This window comes from Bacillus rossius, chromosome 17, assembly GCF_032445375.1.
Source record: "Bacillus rossius redtenbacheri isolate Brsri chromosome 17, Brsri_v3, whole genome shotgun sequence".
NCBI classification, from domain to species: Eukaryota; Metazoa; Arthropoda; class Insecta; order Phasmatodea; family Bacillidae; genus Bacillus; species Bacillus rossius.
In genome coordinates, this window is record NC_086344.1 from 34256464 (window position 1) to 34279703 (window position 23240).

The 23240-nt window shown below is 37.8% G+C and overlaps 1 protein-coding gene across 1 annotated transcript in view; it reads right to left on the reverse strand.

Moving 5' to 3' along the window:
• Positions 1 to 4172: 4172 nt before the first annotated feature.
• The window catches only part of LOC134540974 (protein cramped), a 43106-nt gene continuing 24038 nt past the window's right edge, over positions 4173 to 23240 (reverse strand). The window contains exons 15-16 of the mRNA XM_063384070.1: positions 10502 to 10612; positions 4173 to 8001 (exon numbers count right to left, since the gene is read on the reverse strand). Of these exons, the coding sequence (XP_063240140.1) occupies positions 7891 to 8001; positions 10502 to 10612 (222 nt within the window). The 3' untranslated portion in view covers positions 4173 to 7890. The remainder of the gene's footprint in view (positions 8002 to 10501; positions 10613 to 23240) is intronic.

Consider the following 23240-nt stretch of genomic DNA (forward strand, 5'->3'; position numbering starts at 1 on the left):
AATAAATTAATAAACTTGTATTAAAATTATTACGTACATAAAAATAACTGCTCAAACTATTAATAAATTATTGATCAATCAATAATAATTAATTAACAATAAATATTACATTTGAAATACTCAAACCATAAAGAAAAACCGTGGGTGTTACTGATTCTTTAAACACTTCTGCCATTTGTAACATGAAAGAAATATAAATTTCCTAACAGGTGGCACTATCTACGCGGGAAATGCAGGGACTGTCTCAATAGACACTCTACGCTGCTGGCTGAACAAAGAGGAACGCGAGCGCGCTGGTAGCAAATATATAATTCAAGGCATTCACTGCTGACTGTACAGGATAGCTATATCTGTTTTCATGTGGACACTATCTGTCTTATTCTTTCGTTCATCTATCTCTCTCAGTTCTATTTTTCTGCGGGGGACGAATCATTACACAAAAAGAACGAAAATGGATCCAAAAATGTATATAGCAGAGTGCTATCTTTATATCTCTTTGGCCAAATATCTATTCTTTGTCTTTCTCAAGTCAGAAACGTTTCACAATAATATTTCTCGGAAACGCTGCACTAAAATTCGGTCTTCAAATATTACTCTTATCACACCTAAACAAGTTTCACTTAAAAAATGGACATTGCTGGGAAAAGAAAATTAAATTTTTATTACCTTGAAACTTAATGTGCTGGTCAAAACCTATTACAATTCGTGATTTCGAATTAGGAAAAAAAATTCAAAGATTTTATTGCCGCGTGTAACAGTGTGATTATGTATACCGGGAATTTGATCTTAAGCATTCATTAAACCGACCTGTGGATAATTTATCAGGAAAGAATATCAAATAATTCTAAGATACATTAGCAATACAATCATGGAAATTTAAGCTCTATGTTAGGTTACGAGTAAATTTTGTTTGAAAATTTTTTTTGGAGGGAGAGGGGGGGGGGGGGGGGAGGCCTCCAAAAAAGTAAATAGTCCAAGACCACGCAAAAGTCTAGGACCAACACTGACACAGACCACACATTAATGGGATTACAAAGACAATAATTACATGTCTATTGACAGTTTTATTACAATGTCTTTCCCCAAAAATTGAAATAATACTTCAAGCTAATTACTTCACAGTGGAAACTATTAGAAGCAACCATACACTATTTAATTCAGTCATTCCATAAAACTATATACTTTAAACAATCCAAAATTAAAAAAATAAATTTAAAACTTGGGTGTGCGTACTTGCTTGGTGTGGTAAAAAAAAAAATTACTTTAATTTTGTGTGCAAATAATTAATATAAATAACATAATAAAAAGACATGAGTGATATGATTACGGTTAGTAAAGAATAAATTCAATCAAATGAATTTTTTTTAAATAAATAGGTACTCAGTATTCAATTATAAACACGAATATAAAAATATTTATTTAATTAAGTAAAATAATCTAGATAAATTTTAATTAATACTGAAAATCAACAAATATTTTGAATGTTTTTTCTAGATTAATTTTAATTATTTATTAAATAATGTAATAACTTATAATGCAAATAAACTATACATATGGGAACATGAGCTCACTTATATAAACACACTTGAAAAATTTATGAACACAATTTATATCACTAATATTTACAATAAATAAATGGGTTTAATGATATCGACCAGTAATCAATATCAATCACTAAAGTATAAATTTAAAAACACATGTATAATTCTTATTTCTGTGTAGCTTTTTTTTTTTGATCCTATGAAAATTTAGTAAAACATTCATTCTCATAATTTTTTACCACACACCTAAAGAAGTATAACTTCAAAAATGATTGTGGACTAAAAACAGTTGAAATAAAGATGGCATCCTTTAGGTTCTCATTTATCTTCCTTAAATCTAAAACGGTTTGTGTTACTTTTTAATTATGACCTTGAACCAACACTATACAATGCTTACACTCGATACTATCAAATTTTATAATTGAGACATTATTTTATGGACATACTGTATTGGGGAATTTTTTTTAATGACTTTCACACCTTGTAGACACATTGCAATGCTGATTTTGACATATGGTGAGAGAAATAATGACTAAATGGAATTGCTGGACTCGACTTACAATTTTTTTTTTATTAAAATTTAACCGACAACATGATAATATACGAAAAACAGTACTTCTATCTACCACTATCCAAACTATATGTAGCATATTAAGTATACTCATAACTGTGAAAGAAAAAAACCTTAATACTTTGAATCTCTTTTTATTTCCATATCTGTTTTACCATAGTAATGTATGTGATGGTATTTTTTTACTCTGAATAATAACTAAGCCAGAATACATAAAAATAATAATTGATTTAGGCTTGTTTGTAAGGACTGACACAAAATTATTCACTTTCAATAATTCTAATCGATGCTCTATCTGTCGCTAAGCCATGAGAACCTAGTTATTTAACATGAGACTGGCCATAGTACAACGTACACATTATTTTAATAGATAATGCATGTCACTTTATTTCCAAAGTGTTGACGAAATAGCAAATAATCACGCACGATTTTAAGGTTATTCTTTAAAGAAATGTATACATCAAGTTCTTAAAGAAAAACTAATTCATATTTTCTGTAGACTGATATGAACTCGTACCATTAGTGAAAAATATGTACAAGAGCTGAACACGTTTAAGCATATCAAATTACAGCACAACAACGAAACAACATTCTGTACAGCACCCACCGTCAATACATATTAACAAAATAAATTATTTACAATTTTTTTTTGTCATTAAATAAAACACAGCTATATATGTACATATGAAACAGTCTGTTATCTACAAAATATAATTATACAGCACAAACATTTTTGTGATGAGTAATATTTCCAAAATATTTTTATAAAAAACTATGAAAACATACAGTGCTAAAGACAGTATCTAATTCCTAAAACAGTTAACTGTATACATTTTCCAGCATCATAATCTCAAAGTTACCGCTTACAGTACATTTATAAAAATCTCTACAATTACCGTATTTACCCCCTGCTTATGGGTCGGAGCTATAAATAGGATCATAAAAATTCAACTTTTTCCTGATAAGGGTTGCCCTCAAATATGAGTCGCATCATATATCTGTCTACAGTAGAATACAAGTGAAGTCTTTGTTACATGTCTCAGCTCATTGGTGCATAAGAAATATGGCACTGGTGGTGTTAACCCTGGTCCTCTTTTTGTCTGCTTTCTGTGCAACGTCATTAGAAGGAAGTGAGGGATTCTCCCCTACTGCTTTACAACCCTTCCTAATAACAAAAAGACACCCCTGTATCCCTTCCCGGCTATTGTATTTTCTTAAACAAGTCCTCTTCCAGTATAGGAAAGAAAGAAAAAAAAAAAAAAAGGCAGCAAGCTAACACCCTTTGTCAGTTTATTTTATGAAAACTAGCAAGCATGCACGTTTCAGTTAGGGAGAAATTTGTGTGCAAGTTGAAGGAATGTAAACCAACACAGGATAGTTATTTACACACATAATCAAAAACACACTGCAATTAATTCTTTTTTTTTAACCCAAAGTTATAAATTCGCATACGAATTGCACAAGCTAAAAATCGGCATAAAATGTGTGACCCATACGCGGGTAAATACGGTACTGTGCATTCATTCCCAAGTCATTAAAAAATATTCTTTGAAAACGATCGCAAGAAAAAATTCTCAACTTTCTGACACTACAATACATCCCACGAATTCGTGCCTTTTTCTGGCAGGTAATTTTACCAATGTTTTGAGTTCAACAGCTGAATATTCTTCCAGGGCTGGATCTAGTTTCTAATTTTTGGTGGGGCGAATTTTAGGGGGAGGGGAGGGGGCAGATGACCAGAGGGTTATAGCCCCTTGGGCAATTTAACATATATCTGATGTCCTGAAAAGTTCCTAATGTTTTTATGTCTCTAATTATTTTTTTAATTTTGGCGGTTATAAATTGAGAAGGGAAAAGGGAAGGTTGGATTGGACCCATCAAACCTCTCTTAAGTCTGCCACAAAGTTATTTGGAAGAATAAAGTACTTTCATTTAATTTAATGGGTTAACTTTTAAAGAAATTACAGCTTAAAGTCTCTTAGGAATCTGTCAAAAAGGTGCCCTCGTTAATAGTACAGACTATACAGCCAGACAGTGCCTTGCCTTAGCTTTACCGGATGTCGCCACACAGTCCTTCCAAAGTATTTTTTTTTTTGTCACTAGCCACTTAACTACACAAGAGCTCAAAACACACATCCCACAGGGTACTAACCTTGTCCTAGTCGCGACAAAGACAGGAAACGTTAGGACCTAAGAAATCTTCTTGCTTCGCTTGTGCACATTAACCACATTCACATACTTTATACAAAAAAAAAAAAGATGCACACATACATAAGAACTTCAAAACACTACACACTAAACATCCATTAATATTAATTTGCACTTGGAACATATTGTGCCACTGAACAGCAATAAGATAGAACAATGCAAGAATAAATTACGTATTTCAATGCACACCTAACTCTAGTTATGAAATAAAATCTTGCTTGGCAAAAAAAAAAGTGCCAGCCAAAGTATACACAAATGACAACACAAATATATACGTATACATACAAGGAATATGGGTTTGACTGCTTATCTTGAAGTACATACTTAATTAAGTTGCCAGTAACATAATTAATTTGCAACTACAACATCTGGTTCCTGCAATAAAAAAAAACCATCAGCTAATTGATGGTAGGCCATGGCTTATTTTTGCATTCTGAAGACTTATCAGTAGGATCAAGATTATATGGTGAATCGCGATAAAACCACATTAACACCGAAGAACATGTAAAGACGTAAACACACCATATAACACAGATTTCACGTTAATACACCACAAAGCACAGAAAAGCCATTAAAATCATGAAGCTAATCAGAATTTTCAATCAAAACTTAACTCTATTGACAAATACCTTTATTTTTAAAATATTAAATTCAATGTACATAATTAACCTATATTCAGCACAATGTTTTCACCACAATTTAATACATAAAAAGATTGGAAAACATTTATGTTTTTTAATCTTGCAAATGTCATTAGTTATTTTTACATTACAAACTTAGACCAATTTTTCAAACACAGAAATACTTAACAGATATATTTTAATTTTTCAAAAAAGTTAAAGACATGCTTATTAGTTATTACAAATCATTGTACTGAAAAAGTGTCATTTATCAGTCAAAATGAGTGTTTTACAGTAATTAGTATTGGTACATTTGAGTATCTTATTTGTTCTGTAATATGCTATCTTTTTAATAAACAAATTTCATTAAAAATAAAAACAATTACACCATAACCTCCCTTTCAAAACAAAATTTGCCTGAAAATAAAATCATAAAATCTTGTCTCTACTGATCAGCATCGACAGCCAGTATATACAATATAAACTACAGTCTAAGTTATTAAAATAGTTTAAAAAACCACCTTCACATGAAAAAAAAAATTTCCAGTCTAAAAGGGGAGAGATTTTTTTTTTTTTTTTAAATCTGTGGGATTGTAATTATGATAATGTCTTTATCAGAGTTTGAAAAGCACCAGGCAACAGGAAAAACAACCATCCAGCATTTAATGAGGCAATAAAAGTGTGGTGTTTCAAAACCACTAAGATAAGATAAAAGCAAATAAAAAATAAAGATGAAAAAAAGTTAAAAAAAAAAAAATAAAAAAAAAACTATATATTTTGTACATCAATTTTATTCCCAAATTTTTTTGTATTTCACATATAACTGTTTCCGATTGATGACTTTTGAGCTACAACCATAAAACCACACACAAGAAAATCTCTAGCAAATATAGTATGAATTTAGTAATTTAAATAATTTTTAATTCCCACGTGTTTGAACTGCGATTTCCACTCTATGAAGCAGTCCTCATGAACTCATATTCAAAACGTTTAGGGTCGTGTTACGATCAGTCACATATTTGCGGCTAAGTACAGTAAATTAACAGTGCAAGGACTTGCTGACGGCAACAGAAGCACCAACTTCCGTCCAATCCTCGCTTCCGTTGCAACCACTATTTACAGGGCTGACCAAGGCAAGGTTTTATGGTTTCATTTCTAGGACGATTGGGTTTTTAAAACAGGATATTTTGGTGTTAGTGTATTTTTTTTTAATATATTGCCTTAATTAAAAAAACGTGTATTATTAAACAAAATTAAACTACAAATATTTCTTAATACTTATATTACCAAAAATAGTCTCATTTGGATTAACACCTTATGCATTTATACAGTAAAATCATTAGTAATAAGCATATCTAAAACAGAACTACACACTCAGAAAAATAAAAACAAAATTGAAAAATCATGTGTTTGAAACATGTGCGTCATTAATGTAAAAATTCAAACAATATAACATTAATTTGTTTCCAATTCATTTTAGTAAATATATGATATCTATATAATAATTAATTGCATTCAATTATTTTACCATGGTAAAACATTTAAGTTTTAGTCTTTTGAATAAGTGTTGTCAAAAGACTGACTGTTTTTATGCTTATGGTTAAATTTCGTTGCTAAAGGATCTATTAACTTGCACTTCGGAGTTACGTGTTGTACTGAAATGCTTTGTGGTGCTATTTTGGTTTTATCGCAATTCACCATATAATCTCGTCCCTAGTGATGCGAAGAGGTGGGCGGGGGGGGGGGGGGGTGAACGATTCCAAATATAGGAGTGTAAACATTCCTCAATTATTAAATTATATGACTTATGTGTGTAAATTCAGTATACAAGCAGACTGATAAATGGTAACTACCTTCACAGTAAAAAAAATTGCAGTGGATACTCATGACATCAAGTTCTTCCATGCTTTGTTTCCATTTGCAAAGAATATGACTAACCTATTTTAAACAGGATGTCCACACAAATCTGCAATTTAATTTCTACGCCTGTGCCAACACTAGTTTCTTGATGCAAAGTGAACATCAAATCGAATATTTTAAAAATTCGCCAAGTCGAATCAAATTGTGAATATTGTTCTCAGTGAAGCTGTATTTAAATTCATTTTATAAAATACACTAAAATATTAACTAAAACAAACAGAAAATTTCCTGGCGACGTAAAATCGAATATTAAAAAGAGCTTCAATTGATTCACTTCGCACAAGCCTAAAAATTTACCTGAACTTCCATTACCAAAATTAAAAATTTCTCAATTATTTTAAAAAAATAATTTAGATAGGAAAACACAACCATGGTTGTCCTATAATTGCATGGAAACAAAAAAATATATATATTTCATGCACAACATTCCATGTGCCATTTTATAGTGTGAATAAAAAATGCACTAAAATAGTATCTAAAAAAAATTATTTCACAGTCTGTGTGATAAAACTGGAGCATGAAATTTTCTCCTCAAATGACTACCACGTGGGAATTTCCTGACTTTTCTAGGATTTCACGTAAACTCCCCAACTTTTCCCGGAAAAAATTCCAACCCTCCTGACTTTTCAGAATACGGACACCCTGTTTAATGACCAAAAATTAAGTTGCCGCAACATACGTATCATTAATTTTCGCAATTTACCCTAAATCACAGTGAAAATAACACTGTCTAAAATTTTGAAATGTCCCGATGTCCGGTTGAACAACGTACGTACCCTTTCAGCATCCCGTGGCCAGGGAGGACAGAACATGCTCAAGTATCACAAACATCACTACGTCAGATGTTCCCGCGGGTCGTGACGTACGCACGTCAAAAATTGATCTCCACGTGAACGCTAAAATTTTTTATTTTTTTTTTAAAACTGCCGGTTCAATATGAACCAAGTTGTGCGGGCGGTGACGACGGTATGCGCTGGACACACTCGCGCCGCGGGGCCCATCGCCCCGATGACGACGAAGACGACGAGATTCACTTCTTGCCGGCGTCCGACGCGGAGGCGATCTGAGCGGCCAGGTCTGCGAACTTCGCGGTGTAGTCGACGCTGTTCTCGCTCATGAGGCACTGGAGCTGGGCCTCCACCTGAGCAAACGACCGCCGGCGTCCGCGACTCACGGCGGGAAGCGCCTCAACGCGGCACGGCCGTGCCGGCGTGCCCGATTTTTTCCCCAAAAATCACCCAACACCGGGTGCCTACAAGTCCTCGTCGCCTGAGAATTGGAGTGTTCTATTTCCATTGAAGTCGGAACCTTTGAATATATATATATATATATATATATATATATATATATATATATATATAGACGCACACACACACACTCTGTATAGAAGTCGCGAGTGGATAGGATTTACTCTACGTTTTTTCAGGAGCGTATGATGAGCAGCTTGGGGACTTCACCGCTGCAGGGCGCTGCCGTAACGCCCTGTATCGTCTTAGTTGTTATTTACACGTTAAGAGCGCAGCACTGTCGCCCGCTGTCATTCCCCGCTCCCCTCATCCATCATTCACTGCAGCTCAAGGTCGTTCAGCGGGAGGGGGAAGGGGTGTTTGAAGAGTTCGACACTCTTGCCCGCCAGGGACCACCACAAGTCGATGCCCCAGAGATGGTGGCGATTGCGGCGGTGAATTAACCAACTACCTCAAACCCGTATTAGAAATTTTAACCTGGGCTGGCGACTTCTATACAGTATATATATTCAAAGTCGGAACTGAGATATAGGCATTTGAAAGTTCAAACAACTGTGAATATCATGACATAGAACAAATTAATATTGGTCTTAAATTAAGAAAAAAAAACATTTTTTGTGTGTGTAGATGTGTGTGGATATAGAACAAATGAATACTAATATTAATTTTGTGTCCATAGCATAAAAAAACCTAAAAAAGTGGACATACAACACTCCAATACTCAGGCGGCGAAGTGGCTAACTTGATGTAAGCTTTCGGACATATGCCATTGCTAAGCACATGCATGTCTGTAGAAGAAAACTACAAAAAAAACCCAAAAGACAAAAAACACAAATCAAGCAAAAAAATTGCTGTTGTCAACATAATTATAAACACCACATAATATTCCATAAACGGGAATATGGTCAACAAACAAAGAAAAATGGACTAACAGAACAAAAAAAAAAAACCACAAATGATGACAGCAGACATACATGTGCTTAGCAATGGCGTATGTACAAAAGCTTACATCAAGTCATGCACTCCCATTGCACAAATCTTTTAAAGATAATGCAAGTGCCTAGTGTCACAATTTCAAGACTTGCCCAGAATCTTCGAACAAAGGATGATTTTTTTATGTGTAACATCTTAGCTCTTGGTGTAACGCATTTGGTAGGAGTAATTTCATGAAAGAAACTAAATTCGCATGGAATGGAAATGTGTGACCACGATGCTGCCCTTCTGTGGCGGATGGTGCAAAACAAAGTTTACAAAGCCAAAGAGAAACATTATAGTATTAACCGTCTCATGTATTTTAACAAGATGGGCAGGTCCAAGCCTTTCCCGCTTTTATCATAGTGGTTTCAATACACAGTTAAAAATTTTGGTCTGCCCATAAAATGACTCAATAGTTGAGGTAGCTGCTCCGACAACGAATTATAGCAGTGGGTGCGGAAACGTGCGATTCGCGTCAATAAACGTAGTTAAAAACACAATTTGCATATATATTTATCATGCTCTGCGTTATTTTGGAGGATTCTACATCGAATTTAGTGTCCAAGTTTCGTGGTACTAAGGTCTATCATGTCTTTTGAATCTATATATCCAGTAAATTCTCAAACAGAGCTAATGTAGACAGGTGACACCTAGGACAAGCAAAATCTTGAGATACTAAAGGAAAAAAAAAATTCATTAACGAGGATTTCAGTTAGCCCAGTGGTATAATTTTTTGGGGGTAACATTATTCAAATTTTTTAAAGCTTTGCAACAAATGCGAAGCTTCACATCAGTTGCGAAGCTACTGGTCGATAAGTATGTCTACTGTGACTAAATGTAAGTTTTTGGACATACGCCATTGCTATGCAATGGCGTATGTCCAAAAACTTACATCAAGTCATGCACTCCCATTGCACAAATCTTTTAAAGATATGTCTACTGTGTCTACGAATACCAGGTGAACCAAAAAAAAAAAACACCTGTGAGAACCTTGAATTAACATTTCCTAACCACTTTTTTTTATATGAGGGTGATTTTTTTAAAAATAATTAAGCATGAAGCAGAGATGTATGCAGATAGAGGATATATGGGGGAAAGGATGGGGGGGGGGGAAGAGAGAGAGAGAGAGAGACAGAGAGAGAAAAAGAGAGAGAGAGAGACAGAGGGAAAGAGAGAGGGAGAGAGAAAGAGAAAAGAGAGAGAGAGAGACAGAGGGAAAGAGAGAGAAAGAGAGAGAGAGAAATAATTGGGGGGGGGGGGGGGGGGGGGAGAGTTGTTTTAACACCACTAACAAAACAATGTTTTTTTCCTTATGCTCCCTTGAATAATGTTTTTAAAAGGGCTCTATTATATGAATGTAAGAACTGCCGCCCCAAACCGTGGCAGGATCACGTGGTTGAAGAAACAAGACGTGCTCACATCGGAGGAGAACCTCGTATCGTCCGCGTTGCCAGCGCCCGCGGCAAGCGTCGACGGCTTCGCGGGGCTCTCGAGATGCCCCAGCAGGCTGCTCAGGGAGTAGTCCACCACCTGGAAGCCAAGCGCGCCCCCCTGCATTGAAGCCACCCATCGCTTTTCAACATCCTCGTACAAACAACGTCGTCTTCCTCCGAAGTGGTTGAGCGTTCCTATCCTGTAAATTCACATCATCTTCCAGTTCGCGATTATCATGCTCCTCCTACTTTAAAGGTTCGGCAGTTTCGGCAAAAAAAACATCGCTTTATATTCAGACAATTACGGTAATTTTTTTATGAAAAAAAATATGCCTTGCTATATTACGACACCACAACGTCGCTGTTACTGCGAAAGGTTGTATGTCAAAATGTCACACTTTCCAGGAGATCAAAAAAAAAAACTGTTTCATTCATCAGGGTTATCATATATTATGTTACGAAATTTTGGTAGTATTCTTAGAATTATGCTTCTCACTTTACAGTTATCGATAAACGACTTTTTTCCCACAACGTAGGTCGCCTTCCGAAATACACAAACAGCCAAAAAATTCAAAAATTGCCAATTTTTGACATAGTACGTGACGTGCGACGTGCCGCGCACGTCTATAATCACGAAGCCGTCAGCCCCTTCCTTCCTAAACACGTGTGCGCGCCGCCGCCACTGACGGCCGCGACAGCTGTCACCGTCCGGCCACCACCGCGTCGCCCGTTGCCAGGGCGACCGCGCCGCGTCCTTGGTTGCCATGCCAACCAGCTGGGTGCGCGCGCACACTCCTACCGGCCGCCACCCCTCGCCTACCCCTCTCTCGCCAGGCCAGCCGAGTGCGCGCGCAGCTTCCCCCTCCTCACCCAGCACCGCCTACTGGCCGCCACCCCTCGCCTACCCCTCTCTCGCCAGGCCGAGCGGGTGCGCGCGCAGCCTCCCCCTCCTCACCCACCTCCGTCTGCCCAGCCGCCTCCACCCGCCTTCCCCTCACCCACCAAGCCGAGGTCCGTCCAAGTCACGTAGGCCGGCTGGAATTCCTGGAAGCGCCCGTGATTCTTGGAACCCTCGGCCCTTCCTACGTCACGCCCTGGCCCTCAGGAGGGGTATATAAGGCCGGCCTTTGGGCCAGGAAGTCACCACTCTTTACCGCGCACTGGTACGAGTAGGACGTCCTACTCTTAGCCTAGCCTGGTTCTCTACATAGGGAGCTCAGGTCAGTGGCCAGTGTGAAGGTGACAGGTCGGGTAGGCAGGCTGCGTTAGTGCGGACAGTAACTGCGACGCGCGACACCGCGAACAGGGCTACCACGGTGGTCCCTGCTTTTTTCAAAGCAGGGTGCCAACCCACTGCGATGGGAGGAGAGGAGGAGGAGCGTATGGACTGCGGCACGGCCGTTAAACGCACTCATGAGGGCAGCGAGCCAGGATGCAGCATTGCAAAAAAAGTTTCAGGGGCGCAGGACCCCAACTCTAGCGAAAACGGTAGCGAAAGTGAGGATGACGAGGGCTTCACTGTTCAGAAGCGCCGAGTCCGAAAGTCCAACAATGCAGGCGCGAGCAGCAGCGAACAACCTCAAGGGCACGAAGCCCCGCGTTACAAACGAGTGCCGTTTGTAATAAAAAATTCTCAAGTGGTCGGCAATATCGGGCCTGTGTTCGCGCAGCTCGGTATCAAGAACCGATTAACAATTTCAAAGAGGCAGGAAGTCAAGGTCGCTTTTGACTCAAAGGCCGACGAAATAAAAGGCGTCAATTGGCTCAGAGCCAACAACATTCCGCATCACACCTTCTCCCAGCCAAGCGAGCGCGGCGAAAAGGTAGTAATTAAGAACCTCAGTCGCTTCACTCCAGTGGAGGCTCTCAAAACAGAACTTCGTGCCTTAGGTTTCGAGGTCACGTTCGTCAAACAACTAAGTTTCAAGTTCACTGACAGAAATACGGGCCGTGAATCCTACGAACCGTCATCATCGTTTATTGTCACTGTCGCCCCGAGTGCGCGGGACATCTACGCAATTAAGACTTTATACTACACAAGTGGTATTAAAGTAGAAAAATACCGCAACCGGCCGGAAGACATCCCACTGTGTAGGCGTTGTGGCGACTTCGGCCACACGACAGGGAACTGCAGTCAGGTCCCTAAGTGCATCCGATGCGCGGGCCCGCATCCTCGCGATCAGTGCACACTCCCCGAGGAGGCGCCTAAAGTGTGCACGAACTGTAATGCGACAGGGCATACCGCGGCCTGGAAGCAGTGCCCGGTATATTTAAACCGCGTCGAGGCTAGAAAGCAGATTTTAGCCGAGCAGGCAGCGCAGAAGGCAGCCCGTGTTGCGCCGCGAGCGCCCGCGCCAGAGGCGACACACGCGAACTTCCCCCCCCCGGCACCCCCGCGACGGCCCGCACAGGTGGCCGGGCAGGTAGCTGCGCGCGCTGACGTCACGCATACCGGGGCGCAGGGCAGCCAACCGAGCAGACAGGAAACTCGCGCGACCTACGCTTCCACTGTCGCTGGGCCCAGTGCACCGCGCCGCACAGCCGAGGAAATCGTTCAGGCGCGTGTAGAAAAGAGCGAGCAGCGAACAGCAGCACAGATAGAAGCAAACGAAACTAGAACCGTGACAGGCCTGGGGGAACTCGCTGAAATTCTCCGCCTCTGCGATTACTGGAACCTGGTTCAGGCCTTGGAGCCATATTACCCTCGCATCCGCGCCGCGCAAAATACAAAACAGCGTCAGACCATTTTGCTGGAGGCCCTCGCGAAAGTGCTTCAGTAAATGGCTGTAGACAGGGGGAAAACACTACAAATCCTTAATTTTAATGCAAATGACATTCGTGCCAAATCCTACGAATTAGAACAATGTCTTTTCGTATACGGGATAGATGTGGCATTAATTTCGGAGACAAAATTAAGGCCTCACCATCGTTTTAATATCAGTGGTTATACAACCTATAGAACCGACCGCGACACTCTAGGGGGCGGTACAGCCATTCTCATTAAGCACGGCATAAATCATCACCCTATAAAAATAACTGGCTTAGAGCACATTGAGGCCACCAGCATAAATATTCGTAACAAAAATGCGCACGTCTGTATGTCGGCAGTCTATAAACCACCGAACAAGCCTTTATTGATTAGCGATTTAAATAAACTAATAAATCCAATGCAGCAGTTTTTCATAGCTGGTGATTTAAATAGTAAAAACGAAGACTGGGGTTGCAGAAATACAAACCCAGCGGGGAGAAATTTAACTGAGCATGCGGCTCGAAATAATTACGAAATTTTTGCTCCAAATTCGCCGACTAGCTACCCAACTAATGGGGGCATGCCGGAAATTTTAGATATAGCCTTTACCAACATTCCGGGAGCACAAGTTACTTCCGAAAAATTAGATGAGTTAGACTCCGATCATTTTCCTGTATTAATACAATTGACTTTTGATGCCCAGTTTTGCGCGGCCATTTTTAACCGAACTTTCGGAGTTACCGACTGGGACAAATTTCGCGATGATTTAGAAACAATTTTTATTGAACCACCGACGATAAACACTCCCGAAGAACTTGACACGCATGTTAAATTGTTTACTGACACGATTACAGACGTGCGCAAAACACACACGAAATTAATGAACAAAAGAGAATTTACAAGAATTAACTATCCAGATGTCGATATTTTAATCATTTTAAAACGTCAGGCGCGAAATAACTATCAGCGAACGCGAACACCGCAAGCCAGGACGGAATACAATCGCCTAAAAGCGCAAGTTACTCGAAAACTTAAACAATTAAAAATAGATAAATTCGGGAATCTAGTAACGGAAGTCGCTACACAGCCTCGGCAAATGTGGCGCCTCACGCGCACATTAAGAGGCAATAATAAATTTATTTCTACTCCCGCAATAATTACAGACACGGGCATAAAATATGACGCGGCCGACAAGGCAAATGCGATCGCGGATATTTTTGAGAAACAATTTTCGCCGAATGAGGATGTAAACGACCCTCAATTTACTCGAACCACTACAGTCGCTGTAAATAATTACCTACAAACAGCCACGCAAATAGAGCCGGAACTTATAACAATTCACGAACTATTAAGAACAATTCAATCGCGACCTCAAAATAAAGCAGGCGGACCTGATGGAATTAATTTCGAATCACTCAAAAAATTACCATTTTCAGCACTCGAATATCTTTTAAATATTTTGAATGCTATTTTTATTTTAAAAACTTATCCTTCCGAGTGGAAACTCGCGAAAGTAATTACGATTCCAAAGCCAGGGAAAAATGCGTCTTTACCGCAAAATAGGCGCCCTATTAGCCTTTTAAATAGCACTAGCAAAATTTTTGAAAAAATTTTATTAAAACGACTTAAAGAGCATTCCGACCAACATAACATTATCCCAGATAATCAATTCGGTTTTCGGAGTGGCCACTCCACATCACATCCATTAATCAAGCTTGTTGAAGATGCCACTGATGGATTTAACTCGCGAGCGAAGTTCACAGTAGCAACTATGCTAGACGCGGAGAAAGCTTTCGACAAAGTCTGGATTCCTGGCCTAATTAAAAAATTTGTGACTTTTAATTTTCCGGACACATATATTCATCTGGTGGCCCATTATTTATGGCGCCGAAAATTTTTTGTCGCGATAGATGGGGCGAAGTCTTCTACTCGGGAACTCACAGCTGGGGTACCGCAGGGCTCACCCCTCTCTCCCTTCTTTTATAATGTGTATACAGCCGATATACCGCGCGAACATGCTCATGTGCAGCTTTATGCGGACGACACTGCGGTAGTTTACCAATCTTCCAATTTAAATTTTGCACTAACTATTGTCCAAAGGCAGCTCACGTCACTCGAACAATGGTACACTCGCTGGCGCATAAAAATTAATGGCGCCAAATCTACTACCATAGTTTTAACAAAAAAACGTACAGTTCCTGATCGCGAACTCAAAATATTTAATCAAGCAATTCCATTTGAAAAATCGGTGCGATATTTAGGCCTAACTCTCGACCCGAGTCTCACCTGGAAACATCAGGTTACTAAAGTTACAAGGATTGCTCTCGGAACTCTAAGATCTTTATACCCAATGTTTAAGGCCCCTCAATTCCCAAGAAGGAAGAAACTTCAATTATATTTACAAATAGTTCGCCCTCAACTCCTCTATGCTTGCGAGATTTATGGCTATGCGGCCAAGTCGCACATAAAGAAGCTCCAAGTCACACAAAATAGATTCCTGCGAGTAATCGCCGATTGCGACTGGTATACTAGTAATTTAGCAGTACATCAGCTCCTTAAAGTAGAATATGTTTCGGACTTCATAAAACGCCAAAATAGGTCTTTTTATGGCCAACTCCCGGCTCATCCTAATTTATTTATTAATAATATCCCCGATTACGACCCAGCTGTCCAGCGACAATTTAAAAAACCGCGACTTGCCTAAGCCAGGTTAAACTAGACTCCACACATCCCGTATACGAGGGGCAAATTAGCAAAACTATTAGACTTTACTGGCCCGATGTGCCTATCTACGTCCTGTGGTGCAAATATTCAGCATTGGACTAGCCAATGACTGACATGCCCAGGACACCCCCCTTTTTTGGCCCAGCGGGGCCCTAATTAAATTGCGTCAACGAAATTTTTGGCCCAGCGGGGCTCTAATTATATTGCGTCCAAGGAACTTTTGGCCCAGCGGGGCTCTAATTATTCTGCGTTAAAGAAATTTTTTGGCCCATCGGGGCTCTAATAAATTGCGTCACAACTACTTTTAATTCCTTATAATTACCAAATCTTTCCTTCCCCTCCTTCCCCCCACCTCCTCCACTATCCCTTGATAGTTGTTTTCCCCGAGTCTCTTTTAAAAATTAAATCTACAGCCTTCATCGCAGTGTTACTAATAATATGCGTTCTTTCACTCACCGGACTATACCTACACGATGATATGCCTGCTTGGTCAGCCGGGTATGTGCGGCCTTGGAGCTATACACTACACTCACCACAACGAAATTAATTAGGCCATTTTTGCGCACACTCCACACGCCTCTAAATACAGACATCACGACACTTCCATGCATCAGTTAGCCAACTAACTGAGGGGAAAGGGTGACCTCCCCCCGCCTGACATCTACACTATTAAAAATAGAGCCAAGCAACATGCGACAGCTATTTTACTTCCTTCAGGCCCGTGAGCCACCTTTAATTTTAAAATCGCACACTTCGCGCCCCGCCGTTGTTTCCAATGATTTGAACAAAGTGACGGGGTCGCACTATTTATATTGGTGACCACATAGCGAGTAATGGGAACGTGAGAGTTCCTGGTATCGCTGTCACACGCTCCCGGCCGGGCATATGAGGAAACGGCAGGAAGTCAGTCGGTGCCAGGGGGTGGCAACTCTAATAGGCCATTATGTACCCAGATACTATTTTTAATCTGCACAACAGATAGCGCTAGTAGATTGACCTAGATCTTTTGTAAATTCATAGGTAGCGTTAGTGTTCATAATCAAATGTCAATTGAATGTTTATAAGAAACTAAATTTATGCAATAAATACTAATAATGCAATAAATATAGTGTAATATTAATTTATTTTGATTTCAAAAACAGTTGATTTGTAAAAATTGTTTTTTTTTTGCAGTAATATTCGTTTACAGATTGATTTGAGCATTATAGTCGCTCTTTTTTTTTTCGGTTTGTAGTAGATTTTGGTCGAGTGAAAGATGGATTTTACAATGGAGTTTGATTTATCATTTTGAATTATTTTCCTATATGATTGTGAATTAAGAAGCCGATGAAGATGCCTGTGAATACACATCAATGTTTTGTGTCTTCGTGCAGGAACAGTATTACTGTTAATCCTGATGTGACAACATTCAGATTTCCATGAAGCCGAAGCAAGTGAGTACTGATGTTTATATTAAAAAAATTACAATAAGTGGTTTAACATGTTAAGGGTTAGGCATTTATGTTAAGGCTTATTATACAGGATTTATAGAGCGATATTATCGAGACCTGAATTTGCGCACATAATAATTTTGTAATTACGTAGTATAATCATTTATTTATTTTTAATAACCCACACACACACATATATATACACATACATATATATACATATACATACACACACATATGTATACACATATATATACATATACCCATTTGGGGATAGTATGGGCTTAGTAAAATTACCATAAATCAGTAATTTAAATGTAATGATTTGTGATATGAACCCTAAAAATCGTTTTGTGTTACTGAATTTATATTATTTATACAATATGTGATTCAATGAAAATTAATATATCGTAATTAAGAGAAACCCACCAAATTTATTACACTCTACAGCACTTTAATAATAAAACATTACCTCTGAAATATATACGTTCATTGAGTGGTAATGCTAAACTAAATACACATAATTAAATACATGTATGTTTATACCTTATATTTATAGTATGCTACATGCTAGCTAATAATCTGGAAATACTGATTTAAGTATGTACTAGCTCACACTATAAAATTTTTTTGTTTTGTTTCCAGGTTATTGAAGTGGATTGCTGCAATTGGCTATGACCTTGATGCCAGTAATGCTGAAACATTTAAAACTAAATATGTATGTTCCGAACATTTTGATATTGGAGCTTTCACTACATGTGACTGCATCAAATTGAATCGTGGTGCTGCTACAACATATTTTAATTCTGTGGACAGTGAAGTATGGATCTATTGTTATAATTTATTATGTCTAGAATGCTGCCAAATATAGGTGAAATGTTTATGTTACATAACATAACTTGTAAGATCTACTTGTGCAGATATATATTTTCACCTGCCTATAAGGTCCTTTGTTATTCACAGGTAGCATTTACATGTGATGAAGCAGTATTTAACATTATTGGTCAACATGCAGTCCATCATTACAACCTTTGTACAGGCGCATACAAACATATATGTGTGGGGTATTTCACACTTTTTATTTGATGTTAAAGATTGGTATGGTGACCGGGATACTTTTTTTTATTAAACCTCCTACACAGTTCTCTACTGTTTCCCTTATCTGTTGCCTTAACATTTTTTTCCGATCAGTCCAATTCCTTGAATCACATTGCAAAAAAAGTCACAATACATGGGATTGGGCCACTCTCTTCAAAGAATTGTAATTCGAGTTTAAACATAGCAAGGCTGACCATAAATTGTAGAGGAAAATTTAAAATGTTGATCTTCAACATATTTATAACCTATGATCATGTGATGTATATACAGCTAGTTAGAAAGTAAGTTGTAGTATAGTATGCAATTGAACCTTCAATAAGTTCTACATCCACACTTAAAAACTTATTTTACTTGATGTTTTATGTTCAATAACTATTCAGTATAAAGGTTTTTTTTTACATTATAAACTACAAAAGTATTCCGATTTGTAAATGTAATGAAATTCCACTGAGCCCTCTACCTTTTTTTTAACTACCATTTCTGCAGTGTGGCCTTTTTTTTCTTACTTTTGTGTTCATTATAAGTTACAACCACTCATTTGATTTATTGTGTTAAATTAAATGATATTTAAAATTGGATGTCACTTCATAAGAACATTCAGGATTACCTGTATTCACAGCGCACAATTATACAAAAGTTTTTTATGTATGTAAAAGTGTTTTACGTAAGCCAGTGGACACATACATGTATTGAGTAACATGAGAAAATTGAAATATCTAAAATAAAATTAAAAGGTTACAAGCTTTTATATACATGCAGCTCCCAAAAAAGTCTGCATACTAAAAAATAACACATGCTTTTAAATGAATTCTTACCATCTTATAAACTAGTAGTATTTTGTTATTTGATTTCAAATGAATTGTTTTTGGTTAATTTATTTGACTGTAGGGATTAAATATCATTTGTAGAATAAAGTGTGAAAAGTAGTATTGATCAATTTAACTGTAAGTACTAAATATGTGTTACATTTCTTGTAAGTTAAAATTGTTCAGGTATTATAAATTAGCTGAAAAAAGCAAACTCATGACTAGAATAAATTGTACTGTTAGGTATGTTTCGAAGAAAGACTACCTGTTGCAGTCGTTACCATGTGTATGTACCACATTTTTATTGTCATTATAACTGCCATAATTTTGTACAAATAAATCACTTAATACATAAAATATGGTTATGGAAATTCTCAGTTGAGTTTGTTAATGGATATAGGCCAACAAAAGGGGTATAAATGGGGAAGATTTTTTGAAAAACATTTAAATCACTTCAACTCCCATAACATGAAACATATCACATCTGTTTGAACATATTATAACTTAAAGGAGTATTACCAAAAATTTTGTCTACATACTTGAATATGACCAGCCATAACTGTTAAGGGGTGGGAAAAAACAAGGGTTTGAGGACAAAAAACTCCTAACTATCTTAGTAGGCACACCATAGAATCTGTTCAAATTTGTTGTCAATTTTAAAAAATTTTATAACCACCTGATAACCACCAAGGGTGCTGTGGGTAAAATAATGAGGGGTTAATGGACAAACAAATATTCTTAATTACTCTATTAAGTTAACTATAAAATCTATAACAATTATTGCAATTCTTCTAAAACTTGTATAAAACTTTGATCTGAAACAATTTTTTTAGGATTAACCAGTGCTGCAAGAAGTTGAAAATACCAGTGGGTGGAAATTTAAAAAAATAATAATAAAACTTCTGTACAGTGTACACTATCGCATCCATTCTTATTTATTTAAAACTTTCTAAATATCTTTTGAAACTTTAATGTAACCAAACATTACTGCAATGAGTGAAAATAATATATTCAGAGACAAAAAATGATAACTTTAATTATTGCACTTGCTCTCTGTATGCTGACTGCATTGCTAAAATGCACATAGACCTCCAATTAAATTAATAAAATAAAGTATTCTGCAAAATGTTGATAGCGAAACAATTAAAATTGTGCCATTCTCACCTGTGTACATGAAAATCTATATTATGCTTCAAATAGGCTATTTTATAAACCAGAAAATGAAATTACCTATTTAGGACTTTCCATTACCCTTAGCATTCCTTTACTGCATCTTATTTTTTTGTTCAGTTATAATTAAATTTTGGTATCTTCTTGTTATACGTGGGTAATTGTTCCTTATCACGTACTCAAGTTTAAGCCTTGATCCTGTATGATTGATCCTGTGGTACATGATGCTTGCTGTCTTAATTTAGTACATCAAAGATCCTGGACATAACAAAAATATTACAATAAAAATAATTTTAGGAAGTAAAAAAAAAATTACTTTCAGATTTTTATTTGATGTGATAATACCATCAGAATTCATTGTTACATCACCCCATTATTGTATCCAGGATCTTTCTATGTACTAAATTAAAACAGCAAGCATCATGTACCACAGGATCAATATATTCAGGATCATGCCATTAGGATCAAGGGATAGGCTTGGATACGCTGTGCGGAACATTTACCCACATTGTGTTTAAATATAAATTGTTTCATCTTGTGGGTGAAGAGAAAGAAGGTATCCTCAGTCCAATTCTTTCATCTACTCCATAGTACATATGTTTCTAAGAGCTATACAGTTGGTTTTAGATTTATTTAGCAGTAGTTAGCTTCAAACCAGAAATTATATTAGATCTTTACAGCATTATTTATACTATTTTCCTTCACAAAAATTTATGAACCATCAGAAAAGTGTGGTGTGCTACCTTGTGTAATGTGAGAAAGCTGGTATACTTGAAACACGAGTGGGCCAAGGAAACTCATTCTGAGAACTATATATGATTTTATTTGTACACTTTAAAGTTGTGTAAGTGAGATACAATTACTAGGTCTTTTACTTTACTTTTGATCTTGAAATAACAACTTTTGAAGAAAATATTTATGATTTATGAGGTCTAAAGGTTTAGACTTAACACAAAAATAATTCATGCTGAATTTTAACTCAAAATTTCAAGGCTTGACTAGTAAACTTTAATATTGTATTTACTGTTGACTTTTTGTAAGTCACAATGTCATTTTTTTAATGTAAATTTTGAATGCAACAATATACAATATTATTCTTAAAAGTGAATTAGATAATAGGGTCATTCAAATATAAACCGGAATATTTTTATACAGATTTATTGGTGATATACGAAAACTACAAGTGGAATGCCTTTTTTTTCTACATAGTTTCCTTAAGCATATATACTTCCTCCCCCCTCCCATTTTTGATCCCTTCATGAAAAGAAGACTGGTGCTCCAGCAGCCAACTGCACATGTACTGTTTGACTGCAGCATTGTCTTCAAATCATTACCCTCCTAATGCCTCTTTCAGTGGACCAAACATACAGCCTGAATATTGCCTTCATTGATGCTGGTTGCCGGATGCAATATGTGGCATCGATTTCCCACTTTCAAAACTTATGGCCCAATGGAACACTTGTGCATGCCTAGGTATCTCCTCCCCATTCTCCCGCCACCGATTCCCCAGCGTACTGCACCACTCAAGTCGCTACTTGAGTCGAAAGAACAAAATTCTGTGGACAGTGAAGGATGGATGTATTGAACTTTAAAAATAGCCTTTTTAGTGTTGTTTCAACCTTGCCATATTATGGTTTACATAGTTGTGTGAGATGCACTATGTACACAAAACTTAGTTTTTTAGTTTATTTAAATTGTGAAATCATCAAATGTTATATTCATGTTCCTTTTTTTTTTCTTGGGTTATGTTTGTAACTTTGACTCTTTTTGTTTATTCATCCCGCTAGGTTAAATGGGTTTTTAATGATTTTCCATTTGAAAAAGAAAAATGTAGTGCCCAAACGTGACTTGAAAGAATTGAGTTACCACCTGATCGTGTCTGTGATAACTAAGGAGAATTTTAATTAGCAGATCTCATTTAGTCCAAAGTTTAAATTTAAAAAAAAAAATGAACAGTTTTTTTAACACAGGATCACTTTCAGCACATTGAAATTGTATCGAGCATCCTGCAAATAAGATTATGAAACAAATTCAAAAGGCTATTATTATTATTAATATTATTATTATACGACGGAAAATAGCCAGTTCGATAGCTCGAAACACGTTGCTAATCGATTTGTATTATACATATCGATTTATATCGTTAACGCACTTTCGATCACGGTATTTCATTTGTAGATTCATAGATGGCAGCGTAATCGGCGATTGTTTGTAGGTACAGAAAAACAGCGTTGAGTTTCCGGTCTTTATGATATATGGTCGTTGGTCGGTGCCCTCGAGGCACCACTGGCAGCCGAGCCTCGCTCACCGCGCCTTCAACCGCTCACCGCGCCTTCGCTGGCAGCCGAGCCTGCCAGCCAAGGGCAGAAGACCGACAACCGAGTCCGCGAGTTAGTGTGTATCGGGAGGCTGTCGGTACCAACCGCGAGTACTCGTAATAAATCTCGTACCGCATATCTGAGAGTGTCCTTTCGGGGTGAGGGAGCTCCACGGGGACCTATCCCGCCGCCAGCCAGCCAGTCTGCTAGCCAGCCAACCGCCCGCCTGCCGGCCAGCCAGCCAGCCGCCTGCCTGCCTGCCAGCCAGCCAGCCAGCCTGCCTGCCTGCCAGCCAGCCAGCCAGCCTGCCAGCCAGCCAGCCAGCCAGCCAGCCAGCCAGCCAGCAAGCAGGTCAGCCCTACTACTGGGAGACCGCAGAGCCAAACCAGCCGCAGCCCGTAAGTAGGCATTCGACGAGGGACACTGGGAG